The sequence below is a fragment of the Mustelus asterias genome, chromosome 2, assembly GCF_964213995.1.
Source record: "Mustelus asterias chromosome 2, sMusAst1.hap1.1, whole genome shotgun sequence".
Lineage (NCBI taxonomy): Eukaryota > Metazoa > Chordata > Chondrichthyes > Carcharhiniformes > Triakidae > Mustelus > Mustelus asterias.
In genome coordinates this window covers 108,326,345-108,344,882 of record NC_135802.1, presented here as the reverse complement: position 1 = coordinate 108,344,882, position 18,538 = coordinate 108,326,345, and the positions used below count along the sequence as shown (strand labels likewise).

The 18,538-nt window shown below is 43.1% G+C and overlaps 1 protein-coding gene across 5 annotated transcripts in view; it reads left to right on the top strand.

The window, feature by feature from the left end:
• The window catches only part of snx10b (sorting nexin 10b), a 64,336-nt gene that overhangs the window by 25,281 nt on the left and 20,517 nt on the right, over positions 1 to 18,538 (top strand). For 3 of the 5 annotated variants that reach the window (XM_078240074.1, XM_078240064.1, XM_078240055.1), the window contains exons 3-6: positions 2,197 to 2,247; positions 5,263 to 5,308; positions 13,451 to 13,537; positions 15,892 to 15,992. In XM_078240074.1, the coding sequence (XP_078096200.1) occupies positions 5,279 to 5,308; positions 13,451 to 13,537; positions 15,892 to 15,992 (218 nt within the window). In that variant the 5' untranslated portion in view covers positions 2,197 to 2,247; positions 5,263 to 5,278. Of the gene's footprint in view, positions 1 to 1,549; positions 1,796 to 2,196; positions 2,248 to 5,262; positions 5,309 to 13,450; positions 13,538 to 15,891; positions 15,993 to 18,538 lie in introns of all 5 variants that reach the window. The other 2 variants (XM_078240082.1, XM_078240090.1) reach the window with 2 other exon arrangements.

The following is an 18,538-nucleotide window of genomic DNA, read 5'->3' as shown; positions in this document are numbered from 1 at the left end:
TAGTCTTTTGCACTTTGAGACAGCCAGGATTTTTCTAACTGAATGACCCATTCCATTTACATTACTCTTTTGAATACCTGTTTAGGAAAAGACATTGAGTTTTGATGCTTCTGTGTCCCGGGGTGAAGTAGAAAGGCGAGTCGGCTGATGTGTGATGGTCTCCTTCTGTTCATCCTTAATAAAGGGATTCATGAATCTCACGGGAATGTAATTGTCCATGTGTTAAGATACTTTCTTGAATTTCAGGTCTGTCTGGAACTGATATGCTGTCGTGTGATATGCTGCCAGCCACCTTTAATAGCTGTTAGCCGGAATTTTACCACCCCGCCCGCCACGAGAATTGGAGCGGGCGAGGGGCAGAAATTGGGAAGGTCCGTTGACCTCAGGTGGGATTTTGGGTTTCAGGACGAGTGAAGCTGTAAAATCCCACCCGTTATGTCCATTTTAAAATTTTGGAATATCTTCATGCCTGTACTGGGCATGACACAGCAATGGGTTTAGTTTGTATTTACCATCCAAACTCAGCAATAACAAGTCATTCAATATGATCAGATGTGAGCCAGACAATGCAATGACGTTTTTGCATGGTTAATGGTGGACCAACAGCAACTTCTGCATTTCAGTGTTTAACAGTGCATCCACCAGTGCCCCAAGTAACTGTACAGGATTTGTATGTAAATTGACAGTGAATGCTATTAGACTTGCTAAAATAAAAGCAAATTACTGCGGGTGCTGGAATCTGAAACCAAAAGAGAAAATGTTGAACAGAGCTTTGACAAAGGGTCATCTGGACTCGAAACGTCAGCTCTTTTTTTCTCCTTACAGATGCTGCCAGACCTGCTGAGATTTTCCAGCATTTTCTCTTTTGGTTTTGCTATTAAACTTGTTATTTTGATAGCAGATTATGGGCTGATGATTCCAAGAATAGATCTTGCTTTTAAATGTGATTTTGCTTTTCTCTAATGCGTCACTGTAGTGCAGTCCTGGAAAAATCTACACGAAGACCTATCGATAGTAGAAGAACTTTAACAGCGGGGAAATATTGTTTCAAAAAGGGACAGAGGTGTAACAATGATGTGCACTATAAATAGTTATTTTACTTTGTAACCTACTGTAAATCCCTTTTAACAGCATACTGTTTTGGAGCTGCAATATCATTAATAGTGTAGGGGAATGAAATGAAGCTATTGACAAATATGCAGTAAACTAACACTTGGGGAAAATCATGTAACTTTAAATAATTCATTGGTATTTCAGTAAGATTCAAGGTGCCCTGTGGATACTATCTGGTACAGTTAAGAAAGACCGACTACTCAGTTGATGATTTAACATTATAAAAAGCTAGAGATGTTTGCTATAAGGCTGAGGACTAACTACTGCATTCTAACAGTCAACATTATTAAGCACAAATGTTTACAATATTCTTTTGACTAATTTTGATGATTAATTATGAAGTTGTACCCAATTTCGGAATAACGCTTTTGCTGTTCCAAGCTGGTGTCTTACTGCTTCTGATCAATATCTCGTTTAATGCTTCTGAAACAATGAGGAGCAGGATTTTTCATGCAACCCACCATGTGTTTCACGGAGGCAGCTCGCCATTGGCCGGTGGAGGGATCTTCTGGTCTTGCCGTTGTCAACAGGGTTCCTGTTGAATGCACCCTGCATTGCCAGGAAACACACAGCGAGGGTGTACCATCAGAGGGATTGGAAGATCCCGCCGGCATGAATGGCGGGACATTTCCATCTGAGGAGTTTGATGGGCTGTAGGGTCTCCAACAACGTTCTGGAGGAGGTAGGATGTCCTTACTGGAGCTGCTTTTAAGGCAGTGATGACATTTTTTTGTAAATTTATTCTTTGGCAAGGTCAGCATTTGTTGCCAATCCCTAATTCTCTTTGAATTGAATGCCCTTCAGAGGGCATTTGAGAATCAACCACCACATTGCTGTGGATCTGGAGTCACCCATAGGCCAGGCTGGGTAAAGATGGCAGATTTCCGTTCCTGAAGGATATTACTGCAACATTCAATAGTCTACATTTGTAAATGTACAATGAACTGTTAGAAAATTTAACCAGGATATCTTGATGTTGAGAAATGCCAGAGAAAAAACATTAACTTTATGTATAGGCTGGGACGTAACCAGAATATCTTGAAATGTAATCTAATTGAATGATTTCATACCTCCCTTTATCAGCAGAATCAATACCTCGACACAAGGCTTGTGCTCATCACCACAGCAGCAAAAGTAAGTGATTTAACAACTGTAGACTATTCTAATAGTTCTTCTGCCTGCTGTAAATTGCCCATCCAAGCAATGGAATCCATATTCTCTAGCAATAATCTATTAGAAGTGCTCTTCAACTATACTGTTTTAAAAAAAATAATGGCTTAGAATTAAGTTAATGAAAGAATGGAACTTGTAACGTGCTACAGATACAGAACCACTTGAGATCATGCAGAAAAAGATTTACCAGAATGAAACCAAAACTGAGAGGTTACACTAATCAGGAAAGATTGAACAGACTAGAACTCGTTTTTCTAGAAGAGAGAAGCCCAAGGAGTGACCTGAAAGAGGCTGTTGAGATTATGAAAGGGTTTGATCGGGTATACGTTGAGAAGACACTTGTGGGTGGAGACCAGAACTAGAGGCCATAAATATATTAAGATATTAACAAATCCAGTAGGGAATTCTGGAAAATCCTCTTTACTCAGAGAGTGTTAGAATGTGGAGCTCGCGAGGGAGGTGTTGAGGCAACTAGCATTGATGCATTTAAGGAGAAGCCAGATAAACACATACATCTCTTCCTTTCTCCCTCATATGGTTCTGGGGTTGGAGGAGAATGTATTCCTGGCAAGCAGTCATCTGAATGGACCAGTTAGGCTGAATGGTTTCTGTACTTTAAATACATTTTAATATCAAATGATGCACAAGAGCATTATTAAGAATAGTTAAGATTATCCTGAGAATATTGATTATAAATGTTTTATCGATGGACATTTTTCGCGAGACAATCTTGTGCTAAGAAACAAGAAAGCAATCATTTTTTAAAAAAATCTCATGCCCAGCATGGAAAAGCTGTGTCTGCATTGCCTGGGAATTGTTTTAGAACCAGCTTTGGCCTGAGCAGGGGATACTATGCTCGGCAACCCTGTACCCAGGTCCTGCATTATGAAAACACAGCAACACTTTAGCTGACTTCTTGATATGTTTACATTTAATCACATGGTCAGGGCTTGTATGATCTGAAAACTGTTATAGTATTAATTGCAGTTAACCAGCAGATGACAAAGTGGACACATTCGCATTAAATCTATCAATTATTTTTATATTATATATATATATATATATATATAAACCTAATCTACTTATGCTACTTATGAAAGATTAACAATCAAAATTTGAAATAAGTAGATCTGGATGTGGGCAAAGCTTTATTTTGTTGGAGACAGAGAATTAAAGCTTCGGGTATCAATATGTGTTTTGATGGTTCATCCTTTTGCAATGCAGTTTCGTTCTTAATCACAGATACTGGTGTTACTAATAGCACAGGTTGTGGAGGTAATAGAATAAAATCTGTTATAAAAATAAATCAAAAAAATGATTATCATGATAGAATTAGCAAATGTATTGTCCATTTCACAATAAGCCAGTTAAAGATAGCTTGCTAATATATGGAGTAGAACTTTTTATTTAAATAGGTGATTTTCAAGCTTTTCTCAGGGGTGAACCTACTGCAAATACTAACCTATTCCTGAATATCCACTGCCCTAACCTCTAAAGTTGATAACTACTGAATAAACATATTGGCCCAAAACTTCCGGGTTCTCCAGTGTTGCATTTAGGGAGCTACCCCAAAGATGTGCTGGGAATCCCTCAGGAAATTCCCACATAAGTGTTTACCTAGCAATTGACCAGAAGTGCTAACTTCCTCTGGACAATTGAACTGGGCTGGGAACCATCCAACAGAAGTGGTTTAAATTGCTAACTTCAGATAGTTCTGCCAGTTTTACCCTGATAGTTGTTCTGAATGAGTTAGAAGTAAACAAAATCCCTTCTAGCTCCAGAGTAATGATTTAAACACCAAGACCTAGTCTTGTAGAGGACCCACCGTACTAACCTCTGCCCAGTCTGACCCCCCTCTTCCTGGTCTGAGACAGGCTATGCAATCACAGTGAAGGTAAGTCTGTCGAGAGCAGCAATCTGACGGAGATTGGCACTCTGTGGAAGTTATGTGCCATTGTTGTGGTAACTAGTAGTAAGCAACAACAACATGCGCATGCGGGATCCTGTACTTATTTAGTGCCTTTCACATTCTCAGGATATCCCAAAATCCTCTAAACGTACAAAAATGACAAAGCAGCCCACTTGATTGGTACACTATCCAGACCCTCCATCACAGATGCACAGTAGCAGCTGTGCATACCATCATCAAATGCACTGTAGGAACTCACCAAGGCTCCTTAGACAGCATCTTCCAAACCCACGACCGCTACTATCTAGACAAAGGCAGCAGATACATGGAAACACCACCACCTGCAAGTTCCCCTCCAAGCCACTCACCATCCTGACTTAGAAATATATTCATGATGTGGAGATGCCGGCGTTGGACTGGGGTGAACACAGTAAGAGTTTTAACAACACCAGGTTAAAGTCCAACAGGTTTATTTGGTAGCAAATACCATTAGCTTTCGGAGAGCTGCTCCTTCGTCAGATGGAGTGGAAATGTGCTCCACATTTCCACTCCATCTGACGAAGGAGCAGCGCTCCGAAAGCTAATGGTATTTGCTACCAAATAAACCTGTTGGACTTTAACCTGGTGTTGTTAAAACTCTTACTTAGAAATATATTGCCATGCATTCACTGTCGCTGGGTCAAAAACCCTGGAACTCCCTCCCTAACAGCACTATGGATGTATTTAGATAGCAGCGGTAGGAATACATGAGAATAGGATACAGAATCCAAGCCCTGTGTGTACATTTTATGTTCATCAGTCCTTGGAATGCCAATAAAAGATTCCACTGTTTGTCAAATCACTAATGCTTCACCGTTGCAGTGAACTAGCACAATTTTGACCTAATCGGTATTTTTATGCTGAGCTGATGTAAAGTGATGGTGCTTTAGTAAAACAACAACAACATTAGTGATAAAGGAGCTTTGTTTTAATTCAGCTAAGTGTTGGCGCATTATATGTATTTAGTCTTTTTTTTTCTATTAACATACCCAGAAATTAAAATAATTGTATGTGTATCTCTCATCTAGACTTCTACAAGAAACAATGAATGAAACAATAAAGGATAAAAAAAAAGTAAGTAGTGTAAATGTTACCAAATATCTTTATTTCAATGACTTTCAAATCTTGGCAGGTTTGTGGATTTCTTCTAAAACTATAAATTGTACTCACTGTTTTGTGTACAATCTTAAGAATGAATGGGAGCTTTGTAGATCATTTTATGACACCCAGTAGGATGAGAATTGGCAGGGAAGGTTCATTTGAACTTTTCTGGGTACAAGTCCCCAGAAATAAGTTGCATTTAAGGCTCATCAGGACATCCTCTGTTTTTCTTTCTGCTGCTTTTGGGGTAATGAGTTTGAAATATTTAGTGCTAGCACATTGCCCACATTCATATTCAAAGCCTGTTAGCCATGTCACAAGTTGTTACCCTTTATTGTCTCTGCAAGCAAACAAGAGTTTGTTCAATGATAGAATTTCCGTCTAATGGCCAGTTGACCAAATTCCAGAAGACACTTTGCACCAGTGGGTTTTGTAGCCATTTTGAAAATTTGTGTTGATGATCATGCTACATGAGTTCTCCATTCTCCACTTCCTTTGGCTGGGGCAGAGCAAGACAAGTTGATTATTCAGAATCACAGAATTGCCCTGGTGCAGAAGGAGGCCATTTAGCCCATTGTGTCTGCACCAGCTCCCCAAATGAGCATTATGGCTTAGTGCCATTCTCCTGCCTTTTTCCCTGTACCCCTGCATATTGTTTCTATATCAATAATTATCCAATGCCCTCTTGAATGCCTCGATTGAATCTGCCTCCACCTCACTTCCAGGCAGTGCATTCCAGATCTGAACCACTCTCTGTGTGAAAAAGGTTTTTTGCACATAACATTTGTTTCTTTTGCAAATCACTTTAAATCTGTAGCCTCTCGTTCTTGATCCTTTTACGAGTGGGAACAGTTTCTCTCTATCTACTCTGTCCAGGCCCCTCATGATTGTGAACATCTCAATCAAATTTCCTCTTGGCCTTCTCCTCTCCAAGGGGAACAGTCTACAATCAATCCTCATAACTGAAGTTTCTCCTTCCTAGAACCATTCTTGTAAACCTCTTCCGCACTCTCTCCAATGCGTTCACATCCTTCCGATAGTGTGGCACTCATAACTGTACATAATATTCCATCTGAGATCTAACTGGGGCCTTTTTTAGGGTCCACATAACCTCCTTGCTCTTGTACTCTCTGCCCTTTATTAATAAAGCCCAGAATACAATCTGCTTTATTAACTGCTCTCTCCATCTGTTTTGCCACCTTCAATGACTTCTGCATACAAACACCCAGGTCTCTCTGCTCCTACAGCCCTTTAAGAATTTTACCCCTTGTATTGTCTCTCTATGTTCTTTCTACCAAAATGCATCACTTCACATGTATCTGTATTGAACTTCATCTGCCGTCTATGCCCACTCCACCAACTTGTCTATGTCCTTTTGAAGCTCTGTATTGTCCTCTTCACAGTTTACAATACTTCCAAGTTTTGTATCTACTGCAAACTTTGAAATTGTCTCCTGCACACCAAGATCTGGATCATTAATATATAATAGGAAAAAGAACTCCACTACAAACCTTCCTCCAGCCTGAAAAATCTCCATTGCCCATTGCTCTCTGCTCCCTATTATTCAGTCAATGTTATATCCATGTAGCTACTGTCCCTTTTATTCCATGAACTACTAACTTTTCTCAAGTCTGTGGTATGGCACTGTATCAAATGCCTTCTAGTATGGCAGTGGGTTGGATAGCAGAGCAGGGGCTGAGAGGAGATGGAAACTGGGTTTAGAAACAAAAGGCAGAAAAAGTGAAAACAAAAGAGGAAGACAAGGAAATAAAATACGAGAAACAAACAGTGGCTCTATTGTCCCTAGAGATGGGCTTAGTGTAAGGAAAAGTGGTAGAAAACAAATTTAATAGTTCTTTATCTTGGTGCATGTAGCATAAAAAACAAGAGAAATGAAATGACGGCACAAATAGAGCTAACTGGGTCTGATCTGATGGCCATTACTGAGACATGGTTACAAGGGGATCAAAGTTGGGAAATCAATATTCAGAACAAAGACCAAAGAACAGTACAGCACAGGAACAGGCCCTTCAGCCCACCAAGTCTGTGCCGACACACAGATGCCTCTCTAATCTAATATTTTCTTGTCTCTACGTGGTTTATATCCCTCTATTCCCTGCCTATTCATGTATCTATCCAGATGCCTCTTGAAACTCGTTATAGAATCTGCTTCTACCACCTCCTCCGGCAGTGCGCTCCAGGCATTCACCGCCCTCTGTGTGGAAAAAACTTGCCCCTTGCATCTCTCTCAAATTTTCCCCCTGCCACTTTCAACCTATGCCCCAAGTAATTGACCCTTTGACCCTGGGAAAAAGACACTGACTATCCCCCCTCATCCTCCGACGCTCCAATGAAAACTATCCAAATTTGTTCCTTTCTTCATAGTCCATATTCTCCAAATCAGGCACACAAACATCCTGGTAAATCTCTTCTGCACCCTTTCCAATGCATCAACATCCTTCCGGTAGTTTGGCGACCAAAATAGTACACAATACTCCAAATGCAGCCTAATCAAAGTCTTATACAGCTGCAACATGATTTTCCAATTCCTATACTCAACGCTCCGACCGATGAAGGCCAGCATGCCATACTTCTTCTTGACCACCTTGTACATTTGAGTTGCCAACTTCAGGGAACTATGGATCTGCACACCTAGATCCCTCTGTATGCTAATATTTCTAAAGGCTCTTCATCACTTCACATTTGTCCGGATTAAATTCCATCTGCCATCTTTCGGCCCAAGTCTCCAGCCGATTTATATCCTGTTGTATCCTCCTCACTATCTGCTACCCCCCAAAGGGTACCCTTCCACTGCTACTCTCTGCTTTCTATGCCCAAGCCAGTTTTGTATCCATTTTACCAGCTCACCTCGGATCCCAAATGACTTCACCGTCTGTATCAGCCTGCCATGAGGAACCTTATCGAAGGTTTTACTAAAGTCCATGTGTACAACATTTCCCAGTCCTGGCCAACATTTCTTGTCACTTCCTCAAAGAATGTGAGACACGACCTCCCCTTCACAAAACCATGCTGCCTATCGCTAATAAACCTATTCTCTTCCAGATGTGAGTACATCCTGTCCCTAAGAATCAACTTCTCCAGTAAATTCCCCACCGCTGATGTAAGGCTCACATGCCTGTAATTTCCCGGATTGTCTCTTCTGCCCTTCTTAAACAGAGGAACAATGTGAGCTACTTTCCAATCCTCTGGTACCTCACTCGTGGCTAAAGAGGATACAAAGACTTTGGCCAAGGCGTCAGCAATTTCTTTCCTTGCCCCTCTCGGTATTTTGGGATAGACCCTATCTGGCCCTGGGGACGTGTCCACCTTATTGTTTTTCAAAACCTCCAATACCTCCTCCCTTTTTATCTCAACATGTCCTAGAATGTCAACATCCTCCTTTCTACACTCACAATCCACCACATCCTTCTCCTTTGTGAATACTGATACAAAGTATTCGTTAAGGACCTCACCCACCTCATCTGGTTCCATACACAAATTTCCTTCACTGTCCTTGAGTGGACCCACCCTTTCCTTAGCAACTCTCTTCCTCCTTATATGTGCATAAAAAGCCTTGGGATTCTCCTTAATCCTGCCTGACAAGAACATTTCATGGCCCCTTTTTGCCCTTTTAAGTCCCTGTTTAAGCTATTTCCTGCTATCTTTGTATTCCTCAAGAGCCTTATCTGTTTTCAATTTCCTGAAATTTATGTATGCCTCCTTCTTTTTCACTAAACTCACAATCCCTCTTGTCATCTAGGGTTCCCAAATCTTGCCATCTTTATCCTTCATTTTTTCAGGGACATACTTGTCCTGAATTGTTAACAACTGACTTTTAAAAGACTCCCACATATCGGATGTGGATTTACCCTCAAACAGCCGCCCCCAGTCTACATTCCCTAGCTCCTGCCTCATACTGTCATATATTAGGTATCCAATTTAGTACTTTCACTCTGGGACTATTTCTGTCCTTTTCTACAAGGATCTTGAAGCTTTAATAAATGATCTCAAGGTTAAGGATCCCCTAGGAAATAGTGATCGCAGTGTGAGGCAGTTTAGCATTCAGTTTGGGTGTGAGAAAATTGGGACTGAAATATCAATGTTAAACTTAAAAAAAGGGAATTACGAAGGTATTGAGGATGGAATTGGCCAAAGAGGACTGGCCATATAGATTAGTAGGTAAGACAGTAGATGAGCTGTGGCATACGTTTAAATGCATAATTCATGATTCCCAGCAAAAATACATCCCAATGGAGGGAAGACTCTAAGGGGAGGAAAAACTTAGCATGGATAACCAAGGAAGTTAAGGAGGGTATGAAGTTGAAAGCGGAAACATACAAGATGGCAAAGGTTAGTGGTAGATCAGAGGATTGGGATAGATTCAGAAAGCAGCAAAGATGGACTCAAAAAATAATCAGGAAGGAGAAAATAAACTGAGAGAAAAATATAAAAATAGACAAGAGGGAGAAATAAAAGAAAGCATTGATCCCCTGAGAGAATGAAACTGCAAAGTAATTATGGGGAACAAAGAAATGGCAGAGGAGTTAAATAGATATTTTGCTTCGATCATTACTGTAGAGGATACTACAGGCATCCAAGAAATAGTAAAAATATGGGGGAGGAATTAAATATAGTCACCATCACCAGAGAATTAGTTTTAGGCAAACTAATGGGGTTAGCACACAGTTGATACCCAGCTGAATGCAACCATGAGTATCATCACTGGAACACTGCACTCAACACCATTCCCTTGGCTCCTTGTCCTGGCAAACATCACTCCTCCACATATCCACCAACTTGCAACAACCCACAAAATGATAGAAAAAGTTTGCGATGCCCTTCATCTGCCACCCCATGCTGATATATTTAGCTCATCCAAGGCACAACTCCCATCAAGAAGGCAATCTGGAAAAGCCCTCCCATGCAGGACCTCAATGCAAATCCCATCTGGACAAATGAATAGAAATCATTGGACACGGCAAACAAGTACCTGGTCTCAAACTCAACCCAACAGTTGACTGGTTTCAACCTTCCAAGGAAAGAGTGGTCCACCCTCAACAGGTTCAGGATTGGCCATGGTCCCTGCTTGTCTAACCTCCACAGATGGGGCATTAGTGCCAGTCTCCAATGCGCCTGTGGGTGAGCAAACTATGTAACACATCATAGAGGAGAGTCCAATCCACAGACTCCGAGGAGGCCTATCCACACTCGACACAGCAGGACTGGAAGAAACTGCTTGGCTTAGGGACTTTGCATTGGCTAAATAAGTAAGTGGGGAGGCGGGGAATAGGGGGGGAGGCGGGAATCGGGAGGGAGAAGGGGGGGGAGGCGGGGAATCGGGAGGCAGAAGGGGGGGAGGCGGGGAATCGGGAGGGAGAAGGAGGGGAGGCGGGGAATCGGGAGGGAGAAGGGGGGGAGGTGGGGAATCAGGAGGGAGAAGGGGGGGAGGTGGGGAATCGGGAAGGAGAAGTGGGGGGGAGGTGAGGAATCGGGAGGGAGAAGGGGGGGAGGCGGGGAATCGGGAGGCAGAAGGGGGGAGGCGGGGAATCGGGAGGGGCAGGCGGGGAATAGGGAGGCAGAAGGGAAGGGAGGCGGGGAATCGGGAGGGAGAAGGGGGGAGGCGGGGAATCGGGAGGGAGAAGGGGGGAGGCGGGGAATGGGGGGGGGGAGGGGGTGAGGCGGGGAATCGGGAAGGAGAAGTGGGGGGGAGGCAGGGAATCGGGAGGGAGAAGGTGGGGGAGGCGGGGAATCGGGAGGGATAAGGGGGGGGAGGTGGGGAATCGGGAGGCAGAAGGGGGGAGGCGGGAATCGGGAGTGAGAAGGGGGGGGAGGCGGGGAATCGGGAGGCAGAAGGGGGGGAGGCGGGAATCGGGAGTGAGAAGGGGGGGAGGCGGGGAATCGGGAGGCAGAAGGGGGGGAGGCGGGAATCGGGAGGGAGAAGGGGGGGAGGCGGGGAATCGGGAGGCAGAAGGGGGGAGGCGGGAATCGGGAGTGAGAAGGGGGGAGGTGGGAATCGGGAGGGAGAAGGGGGGAGGCGGGGAATAGGGGGGGAGGCGGGAATCGGGAGGGAGAAGGGGGGGAGGCGGGGAATCAGGAGGCAGAAGGGGGGGAGGCGGGGAATCGGGAGGCAGAAGGGGGGGGAGGCGGGGAATCGGGAGGGAGAAGGGGGGGAGGCGGGGAATCGGGAGGCAGAAGGGGGGGAGGCGGGGAATCGGGAGGCAGAAGGGGGGGAGGCGGGGAATCGGGAGGGAGAGGGGGGGAGGCGGGGAATCGGGAGGGAGAAGGGGGGGGAGGCGGGGAATCGGGAGGGAGAGGGGGGGAGGCGGGGAATCGGGAGGGAGAAGGGAGGGAGGCGGGGAATGGGGGGGTGAGGGGGGAGGCAGGGAATCGGGAAGGAGAAGTGGGGGGGGAGGCGGGGAATCGGGAGGGAGAAGGGGGGGAGGCAGGGAATCGGGAGGCAGAAGGGGGGGAGGCGGGGAATCGGGAGGGAGGAAGCGGGGAATCACTTTATGGCGGACATGAACTGCCAGGGATGGAGGGTAGCGGGACTGCTGAGGACGGAGGGCAGCGGGTTTCCATTCCAAAAATAATTGATTGCCAACAACCAAGTTCTTAAGTGGAAGCCTACATAGTTTTGGAAGGAACAATGTTTGCCTCACCAAATCTCTTGACTTTTTTGAGAGTGTCTTTAACCAAGTGGATGTTACAAAGCTCCGTTGGATTACCTGACCTTTGATAAAGTTCTAGTGAAAAGTTGCTTCACAAGGACAAGGCTGGGTATCCAACATCAAACTTGTAGATGGATAAAAAATTGGCTGAAAGAACAGTAAGTATTAGACAACTAACATTGAGGCTTCAGTCTATAAACTTCTAACCTGTTGTGATTAAAATTGCATGGGTAAATATAAATAAAGTTTATACTTGTCCTCTGCGGGGGGCAGTCAGATTTTAATTTCAATTTACATTCTCAAAATGAGTGTCATTTTTCAGGACTATTTTCTTTTGCTTAACCTGACTTCACTCGACATTGATTTATTATTGTCACACGTATTAACATACAGTGAAAAGTATTGTTTCTTGTGTGCTACACAAAGCATACCATTCATAAGAGAAGGAAAGGAGAGAGTGCAGAATGTAGTGTTACAGTCATAGATAGGGTGTAGAGAAAGATCAACTTAATGCGAGGTAGATCCATTCAAAAGTCTGACAGCAGCAGGGAAGAAGCTGTTCTTAAGTCGGTTGGTACGTGATCTCAGACTTTTGTATTGTATTGAAGTGGAAGCAGTAGTTTCCTAAGCTTGTTAAATAGATTGTTAGCTTTTCAGTATAGCCCATTGTTTTAAGCACAACATTGAGATGAGATGTGATGGATTGTACAAACGAATAAACTGACTGATTTAAAAGATCAGGCTACCTGGACAAGGTACCCAAAAAGTTGTTGCTGGTGAAACTGTACTCCAGCATTAAGGTGGTAAGAGGAAGGAATGGGTGAGATGGCCAATCCTCTGGTGTGTCCAGACCCTACCCTGAACACTGGGTCTTTGCATGCAACCTTTTCTCTTCTTCATCTATCAGCTATTCTTTTAAAATTTTCACTTGAATTGTGAACTGGGATCTCAGCAGTGTTTGCTTTAAAATTTTCACCTTTGTCTTTTGGGCAACTCTGACAAGGTAATATTTATTGTTCTTAACTCTTGAGGGCATTGAGTCGCCCATGTAAGGAAGGCAGATCTTTCTCACTGAACTAGTTCAACCTTTTGATCAGTTTATAATGAATATAAATGGTCAGATTTGTAGAATTTAGTTCCGCAATTTGGAATTTAAACTCATCCCAGAATCATAGCAATTAGTTCACTGTACTCTTCTTCACCCCGTGTAAGTTACTGGAAATTTCTGTTGCCTGGAAGCTCAAACTAAAAATAGTTCTGAAGTTGCGTTGCTGAATCTGCTGACTGTTATGTTGAAAGGAATTTCCATTGTGACTCAAAGCATCTAAGTTCTGTGGTGCTGTCACTTGTTCCAGATACTTGTATAAAAACACTGCTTTTACTACTAGCTTTCATATTCAGTGGTGTGAAGTGACCATTTCTAATCTTTTCTACTATGCTAAATCAGGAATTCATCAGTGTATGGGTGAGAGATCCAAGAGTCAATAAAGAAGATTCATGGCATTCCTACATAGATTATGAAATTTGTGTTCATGTAAGTGTATTTTTTTTAAAAAATCATATCCATTTTCTGGGAATAACACTTTCAGGAATAATTTGGCTAAAAGATTACATTAAATATCATTCAAACATTTATAATTTATGCTTAAATATTATGATTCCTCTAGATTAGTTATAGCACAGTTAACTGTTTTAGAATAACTTTGCAGTTTTACAGCTACTTATTAATGTTAGCATGTGGCACTTTCAAATCGACCGTCTGACCTCCAAACATGTTAAGAGTTTTAACAACACCAGGTTAAAGTCCAACAGGTTTATTTGGTAGCAAATGCCATTAGCTTTCGGAGAGTTGCTCCTTCGTCAGATGGAAGATATCCACTCCATCTGACGAAGGAGCAGCGCTCCGAAAGCTAATGGCATTTGCTACCAAATAAACCTGTTGGACTTTAACCTGGTGTTGTTAAAACTCTTACTGTGTTTACCCCAGTCCAACACCGACATCTCCACATCACTTCAAACATGTTAGCAGATGTGAGATCACCATATGAAGTTTAGACTGATGCAAAAATTCTCTTTATAAAATAAAACCTCAAATTATTTACTGGTCCACTTGGGAATTTTAGAAATCTCTTTTCAAATCTTTTCAGATCCTGAGAGAGCCAGTGGTCCTGTCCCTTTTTTAAAATGAGTTATTTGGGGGAGAGAACCTCTATGAACATTCAATCTCTCACAGAGATCCTTTTTGATGCTGTGCGCTTATAGGATGCAATATTGCACTCCAAGCAACTGACCATTCTGTGAACGCTTTCTGCCGCAACGTACTTCATTTTTGCATTTTTTTTTGATTTAAGCAATTTCTTACTTATTGATTGTATGAACCTATTTCCAAAATTGTCGGCCCCAAATGGTCATTAATCTTCCTCTTGTTACCACATGCTTAGTAATGTTTTGGGGGGGGAATGTTACCAAAAAATGACAGGGTGTTGTTTCCGGCGAGAAAAACGGGCGTGTTTCTCTCATGTCGGTTTTCTCTCCGGATCTTATGACACTTTGCCTAAACAAATCAAGGGGGTGCGTTCATGCATGGGGGTAGTGGGGGGGGGAATTATTCAACACACTGACAAAACCCGGCTGCACTGAGATCGGGGTGCCATGTTTAAAGGACACCCAACTCATAATAGCAATAAACTCCAACTCCCCCCCCAACCTACCATGGAGGTCTCAAGACCTCTCCTCCCAACCCCCAATCGGAGTTGGCACTTCTCTTCTTCCCCCTAATCATCGCCCCTGTCCCAACAGCCATCGCCGACATCCCTGGCTCCTCCATCTGCTCCCAGCCCACAACCAAATCTGAATGAATCTGCCCCCCCCTTCCCCCATGAGGCTCCCACTGGGGCTTGCCCCTTGGCACTGCCAGGTTGGCATAGGCATGGTGCCAAGGAGCAATCCCAGAGGGCATTGCCAGGCCATGTCCCTTTTCCCCCAAGAGTTATACTCATCATCATATCCCCAGGGAGACCCCCACGACAGATTCACATCTAGGTGAACTTGTTGAAATTGTGCTGATCCCTGACATCAAGCCGACGCGGTGCCAGTATTAGGCAGGTGATCAATATACGGTGAGGGGATGGGTTAATAAATCCATTCAAATTAATGTAAAGCAGGTTCACACCTGTTATGGGCATGGACCTGATGACGTCGCCAGCAAGTGGTGGGGAAGATCCAAGATCGCAATCTCGCCAGCGAGATCTGTGACTTCTGGATCTTGCGCCCCGCTGACTCTCTCAGACAGTGAACGCAGGCACAAGATTGTCTCCATAAACCTTGAAATCACAAACTTGATTATTTATGTTAGAAATGGCAGAAAGTAATTCCCTATTTATGCTTACCTCACCTTAATGTGGTTTGCTTTCAGTTTTAATATTGCTCCCATTTTTCTTTCCAGTTAAGTGAAAATTTGAGCTATTACCCTGGCCAGAAAGGGAAGTGCACACAACTCTGAGTGTTTCAGAAAAACAAAACTTCAAAACTTTACCATCAAATTGAAATCTTAACCCACAAACACTCTTTCATCTTTCAGATCAGGCAGACATTTCTCTTGGTGTCAAGAACACGTTGTGGTTGTCTTTCTGGACCCACACATTTGAAACCTTGAATTACCAGAACTACTCATTGTTTATAAAACACATTTATTTTTAGGCATGTGTAAACCTAGTGGTATAAAAATGATTTTTTTTCAATGATTAATTTACTAATTCCATTGATATTTCAACATTCAATGTTCAATCTTCAATCGCAATTTCCAGCTTTTTACTTTTGGCCGTTAGTGAATGAAAAATACTTTTACTTCACTTCTCGATGTAATTTTGAGTGATAATTATCTTACAGACTAATAGCATGTGTTTCACAAAGAAGACTTCCTGTGTTCGAAGACGTTACAGAGAATTTGCTTGGCTCAGGCAGCGACTTCAAGACAATGCTGTATTGATGTATGCTTTTATTTTTGCTTCTATTTTTAAAACCAGTCTATCTTGTGCAGTATTCACCCCCCTGGACAGAAAGAAGACTTGTCAAAATAATAGTGCAGTTTTTAATTGGATGTCCTAATGTGTGGCACAAAAACATACCTTTCTCTCTCTTTGTGGTAAAGTGCCCAGTCATTGCTTGGCATTGCTCAATCTCTGGCAGTTGTGGGAAACTGTAGAAAAGTTTTGTCTCTGCATGTTAGTAGAAATATGCTGAGTCTGGTGTTTAAAGTTCAACATTCTAGAATTTGTTGCACAGAGTGTAGAGCACAGAAATAAGCCATTCGGCCCAATTGGTCCATGTGGTGTTTATGCTCCATATGAACCACCCCAAACCCTTTTTGATCCTTTCTCCCTTGCGTTTATCCAGTTTCCCCTTTAAATGATCTCACATTTGTCTCAGATGCTCCTTTGTAGTGATTTCCATGTACTGGCCATCTGGATAAAAACTCCCTATTGAGTTTATTAGTAACTACTTTTTATTGTACTTTGCGCACTTATTAAAAGTAAAATTTATCCAGCCTGTCTCGGAGCTTGACTTTTAGTTGAGTTCTCTGTTTTTCAATTACCCTGTTTTGAACTTGGACTGTTCGTAGTGTTAGTTTGGCTTTGCAATACTGGAATAGAAATGTTTTGGTTAAACCCAGGGTAGGAGAAACAGAGGATCATTGCTTTTAAAACTATGGCGTTCTCTGTATGCTATACTTAATGAAGAAACAACTTTTAAAATCTTACTGAAGCATCAATGGGCCCTTGAATTTAGCAAATGTCATTGTCTGTAAGGATCATTCAGGTATAGACAGGCCCCTGACCTGCTCAGTGTTTCCAGCATGTTCTAGTCTGGTTTCAGATTTTCAGCATCTGCAATTTTTCCTTCAGTAACAGACAAACATTAGTTAGAGTGGCAAGACATTTCCTTGGCTTGTGTCCCCATGTATCGGCTGTTTGAAATGAATCTTACACAGCCTCCATTATCATAGAAGCTAATCATAGAATCCCTGCAGAGTAGAAGGAGGCCATCCGGCCGGTTATGATAGATAGAACAGATAGAACAGTACAGCACAGAACAGGCCCTTCGGCCCACGATGTTGTGCTGAGCTTTATCTGAAACCAAGATCAAGCTATCCCACTCCCTATCATCCTGGTGTGCCCCATGTGCCTATCCAATAACCGCTTAAATGTTCCTAAAGTGTCTGACTCCACTATCACTGCAGGCAGTCCATTCCACACCCCAACCACTCTCTGCGTAAAGAACCTACCTCTGATATCCTTCCTATATCTCCCACCACGAACCCTATAGTTATGCCCCCTTGTAATAGCCCCATCCACCCGAGGAAATAGTCTTTGAACGTTCACTCTATCTATCCCCTTCATCATTTTATAAACCTCTATTAAGTCTCCCCTCAGCCTCCTCCGCTCCAGAGAGACCAGCCCTAGCTCCCGCAACCTTTCCTCATAAGACCTACCCTCCAAACCAGGCAGCATCCTGGTAAATCTCCTCTGCACTCTTTCCAGCGCTTCCACATCCTTCCTATAGTGAGGTGACCAGAACTGTACACAATACTCCAAATGTGGTCTCACCAAGGTCCTGTACAGTTGCAGCATAACCCCACGGCTCTTAAACTCCAACCCCCTTTTTTTAAAAGCTAACACACTATAGGCCTTCTTCACAGCTCTATCCACTTGAGTGGCAACCTTTAGAGATCTGTGGATATGAACCCCAAGATCTCTCTGTTCCTCCACAGTCTTCAGAACCCTACCTTTGACCCTGTAATCCACATTTAAATTAGTCCTACCAAAATGAATCACCTCACATTTATCAGGGTTAAACTCCATTTGCCATTTTTCAGCCCAGCTTTGCATCCTATCCATGTCTCTTTGCAGCCTACAACAGCCCTCCACCTCATCCACTACTCCACCAATCTTGGTGTCATCAGCAAATTTACTGATCCACTCTTCAGCCCCCTCCTCTAAGTCATTAATAAAAATCACAAAGAGCAGAGGACCAAGCACTGATCCCTGCGGCACTCCGCTAGCAACCTGCCTCCAATCCAAAAATTTTCCATCGACCACCACCCTCTGTCTTCGATCAGACAGCCAGTTACCTATCCAATTGGCCAACTTTCCCTCTATCCCACACCTCCTCACTTTCATCATAAGCCGACCATGGGGGACCTTATCAAACGCCTTACTAAAATCCATGTATATGACATCAACTGCCCTACCTTCATCAACACACTTAGTTACCTCCTCAAAAAATTCTGTCAAATTTGTGAGGCACGACTTGCCCTTCACGAATCCATGCTGACTATCCCGGATTAATCCGCATCTTTCTAAATGGTCGTAAATCCCATCTCTAAGGACCTTTTCCATCAATTTACCAACCACCAAAGTAAGACTAACCGGTCTATAATTACCAGGGTCATTTCTATTCCCTTTCTTAAACAGAGGAACAACATTCGCCATTCTCCAGTCCTCTGGCACCATCCCCGTGGACAGCGAGGACCCAA